Below are 16,559 nucleotides of genomic sequence, written 5' to 3'. Positions count from 1 at the left end.
GCTGGGAGTTTTTGAGGACCACTAAGACTATTTTGGGTTCTTAGGTTTTAGCAATATGTAGAATGGGGAAAGGAGTTATGGAGTACAACAGTTTTTCCCTGCTTAACTTCCTCTGTAGAACCTGGAATTAAGAGAGTACCTCTGGCCTGCATATATTTGCTGTGTCCTGTAACTGTCATTGATCCTCCTAGGCTCTTGATGCTTGCCCTGTTAACTCATTTCTTATAAAATACCTTTGCTCTTTTATAATCAGCTCATAGTTTTATTTCTTCTTCTTTTCTTTTTTGAGATGGAGTCTTGCTCTTTCACCCAGGCTGGAGCGCAGTGGTGTGATCTTGGCTTACTGCAACCTCCGCCTCCTAAGTTCAAGCAGTTCTTGGGCCATAATGTGCTCTCAGTTCACTGCAACCTCTGCCTCCTGGGTTCAAGCAATTCTTGTGCCTCAACCTCCCTAGTAGCTGGGATTACAGGGGTGTGCCATCACGATGGCTAATTTTTGTATTTTTTGTAGGGACAGGGCTTCACCATGTTGACCAGGCTGGTCTCAAACTCCTGACCTCAAGTGATCCACCTGTCTCGGCCTCCCAAAGTTCTGGGATTTGAGCCACTGCACAAATAAAATCAAAGTATTTTGCTCTTAATTTCGTCAACTTCAATCTTAAAATTTAGTTTTATATTCATATTTCTTCTTTACCTTCTCTGAGAAAGCTCTTTTTCCTTTCTCTTTTGCTGCTGTTCAATAGTGAATTCTGTTAATAATTATAGAAAAAAGCAACCTTTTCCGTATTTGTCTAAAAATAGTTGATTGTATCTTTTTAGTGATGATAAAAGTAGGTAATACATGTCTTAAAGTGTATTAATTAATCTTTTGAGCCACAACCTTTAGCTTTTTTAGACATATAAACGTAAAAACCACTCATAAGAAGGACCTTACTAGAATTTATATTTGTATTTTTCAGTGACTTTTGGGCTGTTCACATAATCCCCTCACACTAAAATTTTCTTTGATGCCTTCTTTACTTCATTCTGCCTAGGCTGTGATGATAAAATAATTGTCCTCCTTTTCCGTATCCAAATAGTTACATAGTTGTAAAGCTAATGTATATAGTAAAAAGTTCTCAGTTGAGAAAATTGATGTTCCTTCAGGTCTCATACTTTAACTCTTCTTTGTAGCTTTCTTCAGTGCTTTATCAGATCCCTAGTTATTATCCTGTACTTAACTCTTCTGCTTTATCTGTGTGTTGTTGTTTTTCTGTCTTGAATGTTCGGTCTTTCCCCTCTTCCCTTCACCCACTGTACTGGTCTGCCTGTTCATCCTAAAAAGCTTTATCTCTACTGTGCTTCTCTCATGGGCTGCTTGTCAAAATTTATACTCTACCCCATACCTCTTTTTAAATTCTGCCTCTCTTTGTAGTATCTCTGCTGTAACTTTGTGAGTTACAAAGTATAATTTCCTCTGTATCTTTTTTTTTTTTTTTTTTTTGCTCAGTCTGTTGACCATGTCCAACTCTTTGTAACCCCCTTCTGCTGAGTGGTATTTCACTCATAGCCTTTTCACCTCTCATTGCTTTTTTATTAGTCTCTGCTTCCTCTATGTATATCCTTAAAAATGAAAGACAGTCTGGCTTAATGGTTACCTTCTTTAGAGTCAGTTTGCTGTATTTCCACCATATAGCTATTGTGTAGCCATGGCCAATTTATTTTCCTCTTTCAATTTTGGTTTCAGTATTGGAAAATAAAGATACTTCACATTTTATTTCTTAGGAGAGTATATTTGCCTTAATCCTTTCAAGTATCATCGCTGTGAGTTTACATCTGCATCTTGGATTTTTTTTTCTGAACATCTAATACATGTCTGTCCTTGTACCAAACATTTCCACTTACATGTTGCAGGCACTCCTCAAATTGAAAATGTCAGAAAATGAACTCATATTTCCAAATTTTCCTGTCTACTGTTTACCTTGTTTCACTTTACTGTTCTCTAGAACTAGAAACTCTTAGCTTCAACCTCAAAGTTATCTTTAATTATTGGTTTTCTCCTGCACCTCTGCATCCAGTAACTTGCCAGTTCTCTACCATTCTGTCTCATGGTCATTTTTATTTTTATAGAGATGTGTCTATAGCCAGACTAATCTTGAACTCCTGGCTTCAAGCAATTCTCCTGCCTTGGCCTCCCAAAATGCTGGGATTATAGGCCTACGAAATCTCTCGAATTCCTTCAAAGTCCTTTGCTTTAATGCACTAGACTATATACTGTTATCCAAACATACCATGTACTTCTGTGCCTCTAGTCCTAGTTTATGTTCATTTTTTTTTGACACCCCTTTATAAATTTTAAACAAAATTGGTATATGTAATTTTTGCTTTTTAAAAATCCAGCTTTATAAACATTTTGTGGTTAACTTTCCTTCTCATCTTTTAATATGGTCCCTTTCATGAAGATTTTCTGGATCTTTCCCAGTGCTCATTCATTGATAATTACTCCCTTGTCTGCTCTCTTTGGCATATTACTCAAACCTTTCTTTACTACTTCTGTCTGCCTTGCATTTCATTGAGCTGTTTGTGGTTTATTTTCACCATTCTACAACACTTATTTTAATGTGGTTGTAGATAGGAAATGTTTTAAAGTTAGAGTTTTGTTTCTCTGAAGGAAAGTTGTTAGATCTGTCATATGTTAAAGTAAATGACATTTTAGAATTAAGAAGGGAGGTTGTTTCCTCCTCTACTAGATTGCACAGTTCTTGAGTATGAGAACCATGTTTTTTTGTGTGCATGTGTTTTTTTTTTTTTTTCAATTCCCCATGTCTTGTCTTTTCATATCATTCTTTGCTACCTCTTTTTTTTTCCTTTTCCCACTCTTCTTACATTCCCCTAACCAGTCACAGACTTTCTCAGTAACAAAAAGATAATTCAGACGAGATCAGGCCCAGACAGAGTTATATGGCCATAGACAAAAAGATAATTCTGTGGAAATTAGCAACTTTTAAACGGAATTATAGTGAAAATGCTACATAAACTTGTGGATTAGAAAAAAAACAGAACATAGAGAATATGTAGATTTTAATGATTACATTAGAAAATTAGAAAGACTGGAAATGAATGAGCTAAGCATTTATCCAGAAACTCTAAAAAAAAGAGAATAAAACCAAAGAATGTAGAAGGAAGCAAATAATAAAAATAGGAGAGCTGGTATGAGTAAAATAGAGAATAAACAGAATAATTAATTATCCCAGGAATTACTTTGAAAAAACAATGGAGTTGACAACCTCCTCAGAGACTCATCAAAAAAGAGAAGGCATAAATAACCATTAACAGGAAAATGAAGCTATCATTAGCTATTAGAACAATCTCACGTTAGTAAATTAGAAAATGTAGACTGGATAAATTATGATGTCTTATCTTTATTATAAATAGAAACTCTGTTCTTACAATTCTTATGCCAAAAAATAGGGGGAATCCTTGACTCCTTTTTTCCTCCCATCCCACATCTAATCTTAGCAAATATCGAGGGCTCTCCAAATTCAACTACCGTTCTACCGCCACTTCTCTTTTGATTTGGTCCTCATTACTTCTCCCCTGGATTAGCATTCCAGGGGAGCACCGTTTATTATATTTGAACTGAAGTTAGCCTACTGTGTTTAAAGGCAATAAAATGTTCATGCTGCATTATCACTCATTTTACTGTAACTCTCACTTCTGCATAGAATTAACAAAATAAGACTTAAAAATTGATGTTGGGATGTATTTCAATATAGTCTGTGTTTTTTAAAACTTCTTAAAGGGCCAGCCACAGTTGGGAGGCTGAGGCCAGGGAGCATCACTGGCCCAGGAGTAAAAGACTAAGCTAGGCAGCATAATAAGGCCCTATTTCTATGGAAAATAAAAAGAAATTAGCCAGGCCTCGTGGCATGTACCTGTAGTCCCAGCCATTTAGGATGCCGAGGGAGGAGGATCATGTAAGCCCAGGAGTTCAAGGCAGCAGTGAGCTATGATTATGCCACTGTGCTCCAGCCTGGACAACAGAGCAACATACCACTCTTTAAGGGAAAAAAATCATTGCCAAAACATTTTTTGCTGATAGTTGTAAGGTTATTGAGCCTCAGTTTTTGTCACTTTATAAGGCAACCTTTCTCAACCGAGTTCCAGAAAAGAGTAAAGCCTGATTCTTACTGCTCTAAAGTATCCACAGTGTATATAGTTAACTTTTCTCCTGTGATTCCAGAGTGGTTCTTGTTATATAACGTCCTTGGGAGAATTAAACATTCACTTAAATCATTTTCTGTGTTTTTGGTTCAACATTTTGAATCTCCATTGAGAAAGACTGTTACGAAGTTAACTTTATTCTCCACTAGTTGGGAAGAATGCAGATTTACCTGCCTTGTGCTTAAGGCTACAGTAAAACTAAAGCCTGTGTGATTTTTAATTAAACTCTCTTGATAATCTTCACAAATAGAATATTTGGTTTAAGTTTTTACAAATGAAAATCTTAGGGAATGCTGACAGTAAAGCACTTGGTTTTCAACTTTAATGAAGTTGCATAGTAAACATTTCTTACAGTGTTCTACCTCGCTACACCCAGTTCGTTTGTTTGTTTGTTTTAATTAATTAATTATTTATTTTGAGACAGAGTTTTACTCTTGTTGCCCAGACTGGAGTGCAATGGCGCCATCTCAGCTCACCGCAACCTCCACTTCCCGGGTTCAAGCAATTCTCCTGCCTCAGCCTCCCTAGAGCTGGGATTACAGGCATGTGCCACCATGCCCGGATAGTTTTTGTATTTTTAATAGAAGCGGGTGTTCACCATGTTGGCCAGGCTGGTCTTGAACTCCCAACCTCAGGTGATCCATTCACCTGAGCACCAAGTGCTGGGTTTATAGGCTTGAGCCACCGCATCTGGCCTAACTCCCAGTTTTTTTAATCCATCCTCTTCAAAGAACTGACTAAATGGTGATTTTTTTTTTTCCTAATATCAGCTCTTCGTTCATAGCCTATAGTTTCTATATAAAGGAAAATAACTTCATTTTGTGGCCCCTAAGTAAAATTTAGAGAAAAAATGTTTATTGACATTCTATTACTTTTTTATACATTTAGTAAGACCTCATCAAATGTGTTGCTTTGCATATATTAACTAAGGATTTTATAGTAATAGTATAAATAGCTGTTTTCTAGTTGACAAAAATACAAATGCAGGGAAAAATAAATACGCATATTTTTATAATAAGTGCTTTCATTAGTAAACATTTATTTTAATGTTATTTAGGCTATCAAGTACTAGCTCCAACTGCCTATTATGATCAGACTGGTGCCTTAGTGGTTGGCCCTGGAGCAAGGACTGGCCTTGGAACTCCAGTTCGATTAATGGCTCCAACACCTGTTTTAATTAGTTCAGCGGCAGCACAAGCTGGTAAGTATAACTGACATTTTTAGGATAAATTTTTCTGGCATTGAGATATGATTTTTAAAATACAGAATAATTTTCTGGATGGTTTAAAGAAGTATCTGAAATTTATTTTACAGCAGCAGCAGCAGCAGCTGGAGGAACTGCAAGTAGCCTTACAGGCAGTACAAACGGTCTGTTTCGGCCAATTGGCACTCAGCCACCACAGCAGCAGCAGCAACAGCAGCCAAGCACTAATCTGCAATCTAATTCATTTTATGGAAGTAGTTCTTTGACTAATAGCTCCCAGAGTAGTTCTTTATTTTCTCATGGACCTGGTCAACCTGGAAGTACATCTCTTGGCTTTGGAAGTGGTAACTCTTTGGGTGCTGCTATAGGCTCAGCTCTCAGTGGATTTGGGTCATCAGGTAAGTTTGTTTTTACGACGTGTGTACACTGCTAAGTGGAAGGAGGTATATGAGCGTGTTTAACTTTAAAATAAGCAATAATAGTGTGTAGTTTAGGAAGGACAGGAATAAAATACCAGACTACTGGTTTAATTTTGTAGAAAAAAAAAAAGATCCTGCAAATCTTCTCAACACTTACCAATTTTTAACTCACTACAGGCAGCCCATTCTTTACTCATATATGATACATTTCCTTTTTCCCCTGGCTCTAGGAACTGATTACCATAATTTTTGTTTTAGTAAGGTTTATTTGGGTCAATATATTATTTACTAATTATTAGCTTATCTTCATTCACTACATAATGTTTGTGGAGGTAAATATTTTGCCATCTTAAATTTTTGGTATTTTAAAGCAGTTATCTTTGTGTGCTTATTAGATGGTTTATTCTTATTAAATTCTGGTAGTTTATTAGCTTTTAATTTGGCATAATATAAAAAATACATATGTATGTGTATAAATAATGAAATGTTCTAAACAGAATCCCCTAAGAAACTACCAGTATGGTTATCTTTTTTTGGATTAAATAAATTAGCCTTTGTCACTAGAAATTTACTGGAAAAGGTGTCTATTCATGTATCTTAGCTTTATATAATAACACTTAAGAAATCAAAATTTTAAATAACTTCACAAAATAAATAATTGACCCACTCAAACTGGTTCCTAGATCCTGTGATAGAGGAACCAAGTGAAATCGGAAGACACCCACGTTGACTTCTTGTTGATAACACGTGGTATGTTCTGTGAGGTTTCCACAGTACTCGGGGAAACAGGGATAAAACAGCTGACCCAGTTCTAGTGGTGCAATTGGCAGCCTTTTCTTCATGAGGATAGGGCTATTTGGACCCCAAGAGATTTTGTTTCTATAACATAACTTGCTACAATCCTTAATAGCTGTTTCTCATCTCTTTTTCTACCACATCAAGTTATATTGTTTTCTGGTGTGGAAAATGGCAGAACTAACACATATCAGGCATTATTAACAATGCTTGCCAGTTTTCTAAGGGAGTGTCTTCTGAACTTTTATCATTCATATATACAGGAAGGATGGTCTAGAACAGCCATAAACTTTTAGATGCAGAATCTTTTTTCATTTATTATAATGAAATACAATAAGCAAATGTCATACTTGACTGACTTAAAATTATGTAAAGACTCTGCATAAGAACTTCTGTGGGAAAATCAGTGAACATGGGGATTGTTAAATCTTTTTTGTACTTGAGTTTTTTTCATTGCTTTTGGAGTTTTGTATCTCTCTGTCCACCTCATGCACTCCCATAGAGCTCATTCCTTGTTTCTAACACAATTGGGACATTTACTCCAAAGAATCCTAAATATTCTGAGAAAAACTGAAAGAACAAGTTAACATAAAAAAAACAAACTTGTGGAAATAGTTTCTAAACTATAAATGATAGGCCCTAACTAATCCAGAAAAAAGAGAGCATTGATTAAACCCCATGTTTCCTTTCTCACATAGTGTGTCACTGATGGTCTGATACAGATTTCTAAACTACTCAATTCTTTCAAATTTCCATTTGTTTCTTAGTTAAGGCTATTTTTCCCTTTAAAGAATTGATTGACATGAATGTTTTGTCCCCTACAGATGCCCTATTTGCCCAAATCTAACCTTCACACCTCCATTATTTACAAGTGTGGCTTATAATTCTGACTCCAATCTGTACAAGCTTCATTTTACCTTGCTTTAGAGAGCATTAGTGATGGCTACCCCTGAATGCCAGTGAAGAGTCCATCATCTCCCTCCACTTTGGCATTTTGTGGGAGTTTATTCAAGTGCTATGCATACGGACTCTTACACATTTGCTCATGGCCTTTTCACATTATGACAATTACATACTTACATGAGATCTAAAACATAATATGGTTGTGTGCCTGTATACACATATACAAGTAACATACACTGTCATTCTCTTACCTCTATGATGAAATTATTAATGTTTAACAGTGTTAAATAACCCATTTTATGATATAGTTGGCCAGGAAGCCTAACCATTGTAACATATAATTAAATCATCTGTTATATGACCTGTTATTTTTTTAAAGTGCTGTTACAATTGAAAGTTTGTAATTTAGCCCTTTTTACACAGTCAGTGAATGATTAGCAGTCTGTCTAGCCTCTTAGATATTTTAGGTACACTTTGGTTCATATCTCATAGTCATATTGTTGGAGATAATTTAGGCATATAGTAAAACTTGAAGAGCCAGCTTCTTTATGTTTAAGGTTATTTCTGAATTATTTTTAAATGTTTGGCTTGGCTTTTCCATTTTGGAGGAAAATAATATTGTATGTGTCAAAACTGGTTTCTTGGATTATTTGTCAAGGGAATAATAATGCTGCTGCTCTCATTCGAGAGCTGTTGTCTTTTTCATTGTCAAATTGTTTTCTGAAATAAATAGGAATTTAAAATGCAGACATATTTTAGAAAAATCACTTTGACAGTGTCCTTTTAAATTAGCATAGTTAATATAGCATACATTGCCAGTTTTGCCAAAACCAACTCAAAAACAGCTATTTATTACATGTGTTTATAATTTATTTTTGCTGTAAAAATACATACAGACACCTAGTATTTTCTTACTGTGATATCTTAAAATGTAAAATTTCCAACAAAACATGGTCGGTCTCAGAAACTGCATTGGCTGTTGAATAGCATTATAAAAGGTTGAATAGCATTACATAATCTTTTGCCTAATGTGGTAGCATAAACCTGGTTTTTTTACGCCTTTATAGAATTTTGAATTTGGCAAAACCAACGTAATTAAGTTTTCTGTCTGTATTATGCTCTTACCTTGGTCAACCTACGATGTACTCTCCTTAATTTTTTTCTTTATACTCTCTATGACCTACTTATGTATGACTTGTGATTAAATAAGATTTAACAGAAACTTACAAATTCCTTGAAAAGCTTTGCCATATTGGTCCGAATATAGAGCTTGTTATTTAAAAACTTACTTGGCAGGTTCAGAAATGTAGTTTGAAAAAAAAAAAAAAAAACCCTCCGAAGCCCAACCAAAAAAAAAAGAAATGTAGTTTGAAATTCTCTTAGATGTAAAAGTTGTTCCATTAAAGAGGCTAGTGCCTTAGAAATAGGGAGGAGACATACTTGACTATATGGGCTTTAAATGAGACTTGAGAACTAGAGTTTTGGACAGCCCTTTATAGATGCATGCTATGGAATTTGATTATCCAGACAGATGTTGATTAACAGCCAGATCTTGATTAGCTCTTCTGAGCATGTATAGCTCACCAAGAACTACATGGCCTTTATTTTCTGCTCTATTAAAGGAAGAAGGATTACTAAGATAATAGTTAAATTTGACACTAAATAAAAAATATGCAGTATATTAAGGGATATGAGGTAAGAGAAATTGTGTATTATCTAATGACAAAAACCTGATCAGCCTTGAGTAAGGGGCTCAGGAAGCATTATTGGCATCTTCGGAATGGAAGTCTTGTGGGATAAGTGAAAGCATGTCTTTGATTTGATAACAGTTGAGAGCTATTAATTTTCTAAAAGAAAGTTGAGTTATTTATAATGTAGTTGGAGAACAAGGGAGAACATGTAGTGTGAAAAATACTGTGGAGTTAGCTGCTCTCTGTATTTCACAACTGATTAATATTCGGGCCAATATGGACTTAAAGGGCTATGTTTTGAACACAGCTAGAAGACAAATTAAATGTGAATGGTGAAGGAAATGTACTAATATTTCATTTATTCATATAATATTTTCTTGGCATTGAGTTAAAGTCTAAGAAGCAGGTTCCAGAGATTAGGATACTACCAGAATTTAAACTTAATGAAATTAAATCTCTAGCATGTCCTAATGCAGACAACTTGCAATTCCAGGGTTTATAAATCATACCAGGGTATTAAAGCACAGTAATCATATGTGTCAGTGGTAAATATGTGTGAAATAATGAAACATATGACTGCTCTGTTAAGTATTTGGTTCTTTATTGGGGTGCATTTATACCCTTTTATGATTAATAAGTTAGTATATATAGTTATCACAGTAATTATCTTCTCCAAAATGTTTCTAAAAATAATTATTGTGATCACTTCTGTTATTGCCCAGCGAGAGTTGGGGATAGGTTTTATTCAGTTAACACTGTATGTAATTAGGGTTTTTTTTATTTCTTCTTCAGTTGGCAGTTCTGCAAGTAGTAGTGCCACAAGGAGAGAGTCTCTATCTACTAGCTCTGACTTGTACAAAAGATCTAGTAGCAGCCTAGCACCCATAGGGCAACCATTTTACAATAGTCTGGGATTTTCCTCCTCTCCAAGTCCAATAGGCATGCCTCTGCCAAGCCAAACTCCAGGACATTCACTTACGCCACCGCCATCACTTTCATCACATGGATCCTCATCCAGTTTGCATTTAGGTAAAAAAAAAAACAAAACCCTTTTTATTTGTATGTATACATGTATGTGTGTTTGTGTGTGTGTTTATAATATATGTAAAATATTTAATGTTGGATAAAACATGCCAAATTGCTTTTGCTTTTAGATATTAGCCTTTTGAAAAAGTTCTACTTTCCTGAAAATTCAAAGTAAGGGTCTAATGTACAATAAGGTAAAGACCCCCTATTGTTTCTTATGTTTCTTTTATGAAATATAATGGTGTGTTTTTTTCTTGTCTGTGCTTTTGATTTGTGTGTTTTAGAGCATCTGAAAAGTCAACTATTTAAACATGATAGTGAAAGAGAAATTTCACTATCAAAAGATTTGCACACCATAAGAAAAGCATTAGTTACATAGCTACTGAACTAGGTTAGTACACTGATTTTTGCTTTGGTCTTTTAATGCCTGGCCATTTTACCAGAGAGTTATTTCAATGGATTTGAATTTAGTATATTTATGACTTAAGGAAGCTTATGGGCTTGGGCCATATACTTCTCTTACTTTTGGATATGTTAAAGAAAAAAAATGTTTTGGGCTTGTTGTACCCCTGAAGTTGGAGCATTGAGAACTTTGTTTATATTTGTATATTAAAATTGTTCCTATTCCCAAATTATTAAATTGGTGGTTACCTTGTTTCACTCTCCAGGATGTATTTATCCATGTAGATAATACGTTTTGAAGGGTTTTCGACATCAGAGGCTGTGTATGAATCCCTGTCTTGTCAAAGAAATTATTTTTGTAAAACTTTATTTTGAATTTTTATAATTTTAGTTACTCAGCTGAGACTGAGGGATTCTATTGCCAACTTTTATATGTTAGGAAAGATTTAAATCAGTTTACGTTTTGAAAAGTAATGCTACTTTAAGCAGATGTACTGAAAGTTAGTGGTTATGTTTGACTGCCCCCTCCAATTATATGGGTATAGCTTTAAAAAAAACACTCATTAATACAATAAATGTCCATGTAACAAAGGTATCTGTTGCAATGTTCATTTTGATTTACGTTACTGCACAGTGGGCTAGATTTCTTTTTTAATGATTCTGATCCTTCACCCCAAATTCTGGGCCTTTGCTCATTTAGGGATACTGAACATATACAACCAATTAATTTATTCAAATGGAGCCCTAAGATCCACTTTGTAGCACTAAATGTGTAGACATACTAATCTTCAGCCTAATACCTTTCTCCATTTATCAATTTTTAGTCACAGGAGCTGCTCAGCTCCTGATTTCTGTTATTACTGCTCAGGCATTCCCCTCCCCCCCACTTTCATAAGACATGCCTGTGAAATGGACACAAAAATTTGGAACATAACAAACCTAGCATTAGATCTATCATAATAGTTTTCTGTTTTATTGTTAAGATTTTATTTGTCATGTCCTGTCATCTTTTCATGGGTAAGTTTCAGATCAGATTCTCGTTCAATTCTTACTGCTGTGTTGTGCTTTAGTGCCTGTATAAATGCCAGTAAATATGGTTCTACATAGCTTGCTTAGAAATTGGATAGAAATGACTTTTTAGATGTCTCTATGATTAAACAGCAGTCTAGATATGCTTCTCTGCCTTTTTTTAGATGGTAAGGAAACAAGCCTAATAATAGATGCTTAGGGAAGGAATTATGGTCAATTGTGGGAAATAATCACCACTGGGCCAGCAGTTCTGTGTTACAAACTAACATAGCTTCAGCTTGAAATCTGGTATTTTAATACACCTCTGATTGGAATTAGTAATTATCTGTGTTATTTCTTTTTGCAACCCCCAGTTTCCCATAGCTTGACTGGCAACATTGTTAACAACAAATAGACTCATACCAGGTTGAAAATAACTTATGAATGATTTAATAAATTTTCTCTTTGCATACTGTTCATGGAAACAGTTTACTCTGCACTTCCCTGTGAATGAATCATGATGCAAGGCTTTCATGCTGTCCGATCAAAAAAAAAAAAGAAAAATATTTTAATTATGTATCCATGAAGTGGATTTCTTTATGAATCAAGTCTCAGGGCTGATTACCTATGGAAATGGAATTTGCGTATTTTTAAAGTAATTTTACGGAGCTCACATATCAAGAATATGAAATCATAAGATAGAGATAAGCTCTCTCAATTCTCATTAGAACTAGTTAGAATTAATTCCAGATTATTTTCCTGGGAGATTTTATTTTAAGATGTGAATGTTAAAACCATTACAGTTACCTGTAAGGCTTGAGATCTGCATTCCCAAAGTTGTTCCTTCGTTAGTGTTAGCTATTTGAGATTCACAGAAAATGCCTAATAGCAGGATTCTGTGCTATCTTTCAAAAAAAAAGTTTTCATTTTTTAAGGTAGTAGTCATTTAACCTACTGACTAGTAAATCACTTTTTGATTTAAGTGTAAGAATTTCAATGCATAGTTTTGGGGCGTTGATTTTTTTATAAAAATCTAAAATACTTGTTCAAATTTGCAACTCTCTTGCTTATTCGAATATATTAAAGTTAGATGCATGAAAAAATAATTTTATTTTTCTGTTTTTTATTGTGTAATATCAGGTTCTATTTCTAAAACAACTACAGTATATCATATATTTTTAAATGATTTATTAACTCTAATCTCCCTAATTGACTTAAGTGTCTTTAACAACTGTTTCATTTGAATCACAGTCAAAATGAGGTTCATACATTGCATTTGTTTGATGTGTCTTTTAATGTGCAGTTTTTTGTTCTTCATCTTCTTTTCCCTTTTTCATTTAAAATTTGATGAAGAAACTTTGTTGATTTTCCCACACTTGATTTTACTGATTGCTTCCCCATAGTGGTATTTCAAATGTTCCTATATCTCTTTTCTGTAAAGTGGAATTAGATCTAGAGGCTTCGTCAGATAGTTTATGGGTTGATTGGTTGATTTTCACAACATGAGGTTCCGTTACTTTTTGTTACACCATATCAGAAGACACAAGTCTGGTTGTCTTCATTTTGAGATGACCAACCTGATCCACCTAATGGTTTTAGCAGCCTTTGATGATTAATTTTTTTTCCCAGAGGTTGCAAAAATAGTGATGCGTTAATTGTGTCTTTCTTTAATCATTTATCTGGAATTTTGAAGAAGAATAACTGTCCTTCATCATTTGTGAGGTTACCCTGAAAGATAGTTCATATAAGAATCAGAATAATGCATGATTCTTTCCTTTACTTTCTAGAGCAACATTGGTGCCCTAGCAACTTTTTAAGGTGACTCGTGGTTTAATATTAAATATTGAGTTATTTTCTCACTTTGTATTCATCTATAGGATGGGGCAGTGTACCTGCAGTTGTTCTTTTACATCATTGTCTAGGATAGAAGTCAGCATTTTTTTTTTTTTTAAATAAAAATTGTGGGAAATGATTATCACTGGGCTGGCAGTTTTGCGTTATAGACTGACAGCTTCAGCTCCTTGTGAAGAACATTAAATATTTCTAATATTACCTTATTTTTCTACCTGGAGCTAGCTGGCTAGTTCTTTCCTTGTTTCCTTTCTTCTTCTAATGACACTTTTAAAATACAGTGTTGATACATATATTTTTTACTCCAGTCTTTATGCTCATAGTAATCTGATTGATTTGGAGCTTACTAGGGATAAAGCAGTGTTTGTATTTTTGTTATTTAACTTAGACTTTGACAAACTAGGGACTTCTTGCCCTGTACTTCCTCATTTTTGAACTTTTTTTTTCTTTTCTTAAGAAAAAGGGTGCTAAAGTGTAATGTGAGCTTTGAACTCAGTAAAATTTATTGAAAGGGGACTGTCAATTCTGAAGATTCATTAATGTCATGCATTCAGGAAGTAAATGACTGTGCTTTAGTTTGTTGTGGATTATAGAATTTCATAACCAGTCTTTTCTCCCATTTACAGAAAATTTTAATAACAAGCAAGATATTATAAACTTTCAGAATCATTCTGTTTAAATTGCTGGCCTTTGGCAGACTTAGTCATGTGCTTCTCTTATAATAAAATATTTTAAAAGTAAAATTAATATGGCCAAGTTGATAGTAAGGCCACTTACCATTCTTCTGAGTTTCACATGTAGTCATTAATGAAAGCAAAAAAATATATAAATTATTTGAAATGTTTACTGAAAATACTATTATCCTTTAGCAATTACAGTTCTCTGTAACTGAATAGCATTTGATAGTTTTTTTTAAAGCACCTTCATATTCATTATTTCATTTCATCGTAATTGTTGACATAGACTGTCAGAGTGGTTTGTTCATTAAAAATGAAGAAATTAAAGATCAGTTGATTTAGAGACTTTCCCAAACCAGTAAATAACAGAATTAAGGCTAACATCCAATTCTGACTGGTAATACTATTCTTCCTTTTTCCATTATTCTATTCTTTAGGGAACTGAACAATTTTCCAACGTATATAAATAACTTATTCTAATTAGACTCTCAGAATCTAATGATTACCTCATTACGGTATAAGTTATGCTTTTTTTTGGTTAAAGTATGTATGGGATTACCAGCTCTTTAGGTTCCTTTCTCAGTTTAGTTATTCTTGAGATTTAGATAAAAATGCTTGTCCAAGCGCCTATATTATGTATTCCCTAAAATAAGAATATTTGTTAATCTTAGGCAGGCAATTTAGAGACTATGTATAGAGCTGCACACTCTCATCAGAATCTTACAGATTCTCATGGTAATATAAATTGAAAAGCAGGCCGGGCACGGCGGCTCACGCCTGTAATCCCAGCACTTTGGGAGGCCAAGGTGGGTGGATCATGAGGTCAAGAGATCGAGACCATCCTGGTCAACATGGTGAAACCCCGTCTCTACTAAAAATACAAAAAATTAGGTGGGCATGATGGCGCATGCCTGTAATCCCAGCTACTCCGGAGGCTGAGGCAGGAGAATTGCCTGAACCCAGGAGGTGGAGGTTGCGGTGAGCCGAGATCGAGCCATTGCACTCCAGCCTGGGTAACAAGAGCTAAACTCCGTCTCAAAAAAAAAAAAAAGAAAGAAAGAAAAGCAGCTACAACCCTTTGGTAGACCTAGAAGTAGTTTATTTGGTGATGAGTAGGAAATATGAAGAAATTACTAGTTTTATGGAAGAATTTGTGATGTTTTGGTTTTCTGCATAAAAATGTCTTGATCTTGATTGTACTTGTTTTGAGTCACTAATGTTTTATTTGTTATCCTTTAATAACATTATCAGTAACACTGTGGTTCTAATGTCTGAGAAGGTGTTCACCAGTTAATTTACTTAGTTAAGATAATAACAAACTTAAGACTAGAAAATACTTGATCTGATCCTGTGTTTTAGCATCAGGATCACTCGGGGCACTTGTTTAAAGGGCCTGGTAGACTTCACAAGGATTTGAACAGTTTGCAAATGTGCAGCAACAGTTTTTGCTTGTCACAATGATTGTGGGGGTTCTATTGGCATTAAATCCCTGGCAGCCAGATGTTATACATTGTATAGTCGGCGCAAAAATAGTTTTGTCGCACTGAAATTTTCAGTAGCCTCCACATGGAGACACTGAATTGAAATAATTTCTAGTTACTGCTAAAAGCTGGTAGAGATTATTTTTAAAATTCTTTTAATCTACCAAGAATTCACCTCTAATTTACATCATCCCGCCATGTGTATAATGTACCCTAAGGATCAAAATGTAGCTTTTAAAATACAGGCAGATGTGCTTCATGAGAGGTTTTCAGTGTTAGCCAAATAACATAAAAATTAAAGTAGCATATATCTCTTGGGATGGCATTGAAAAATTGTATCTTATATGTAGGGAATATTTTCACTGGAGTTGGTTTTGTTGTGATATACTTAGGAATAGATCCAATGGAAGAAGGGCAGGATCTTTTACATTTTAAACTATAAAATGCTGATAGAAATTAAAGATGACTTAAATAAATGAAAAAGACACACTGTATTTTAGGTTGAAAGACTCCCTATTATAAAGATAGCAGCTTTCTTCTAGTTGGTCTAAAGATTGAATGCTATCAATAAAATTAGTTAAGGTTTTAAAAAGAAATTGATAAGCTGATGGATAAATGAAAATGAAAAAGCAGAATCCAAAGTAGTGAAGACAGTTTTGAAAAGCAAAGTTAGAAAACTTAATACTGCCAGATATCAGATGTTAAAAAGCTACAATAACTAAAACTGTGGTATTGGCACAAGTATAGATAAATAGAACAGTGGAACAGAGTAGTGCATCCAGAAATAGACCTACTCATTTAGATCCCTAATGACCAAGTTGCCACTGTAGTGTATATGAGAAGAATGGTTGTTTCAATGACTTGGGCTGGAGTAGTTGAATATCCAAATGAGGGGGAAT

At 34.4% G+C, this 16,559-nt stretch overlaps 1 protein-coding gene across 19 annotated transcripts in view; it reads left to right on the top strand.

Moving 5' to 3' along the window:
* The window catches only part of PUM2 (pumilio RNA binding family member 2), a 108,634-nt gene that overhangs the window by 65,309 nt on the left and 26,766 nt on the right, over positions 1–16,559 (top strand). For 11 of the 19 annotated variants that reach the window (XM_064363874.1, XM_064363875.1, XM_012453356.3 and 8 more), the window contains 3 exons: positions 5,261–5,404; positions 5,518–5,805; positions 10,008–10,244. In XM_064363874.1, the coding sequence (XP_064219944.1) occupies positions 5,261–5,404; positions 5,518–5,805; positions 10,008–10,244 (669 nt within the window). The remainder of the gene's footprint in view (positions 1–5,260; positions 5,405–5,517; positions 5,806–10,007; positions 10,245–16,559) is intronic. The other 8 variants (XM_064363881.1, XM_064363878.1, XM_064363880.1 and 5 more) reach the window with 1 other exon arrangement.

The sequence above is a fragment of the Aotus nancymaae genome, unplaced genomic scaffold (assembly GCF_030222135.1).
Source record: "Aotus nancymaae isolate 86718 unplaced genomic scaffold, 86718_ANA_hifiasm-v0.15.2.pri h1tg000057l, whole genome shotgun sequence".
NCBI classification, from domain to species: domain Eukaryota; kingdom Metazoa; phylum Chordata; class Mammalia; order Primates; family Aotidae; genus Aotus; species Aotus nancymaae.
This window is presented reverse-complemented; position numbering and strand designations above follow the sequence as displayed.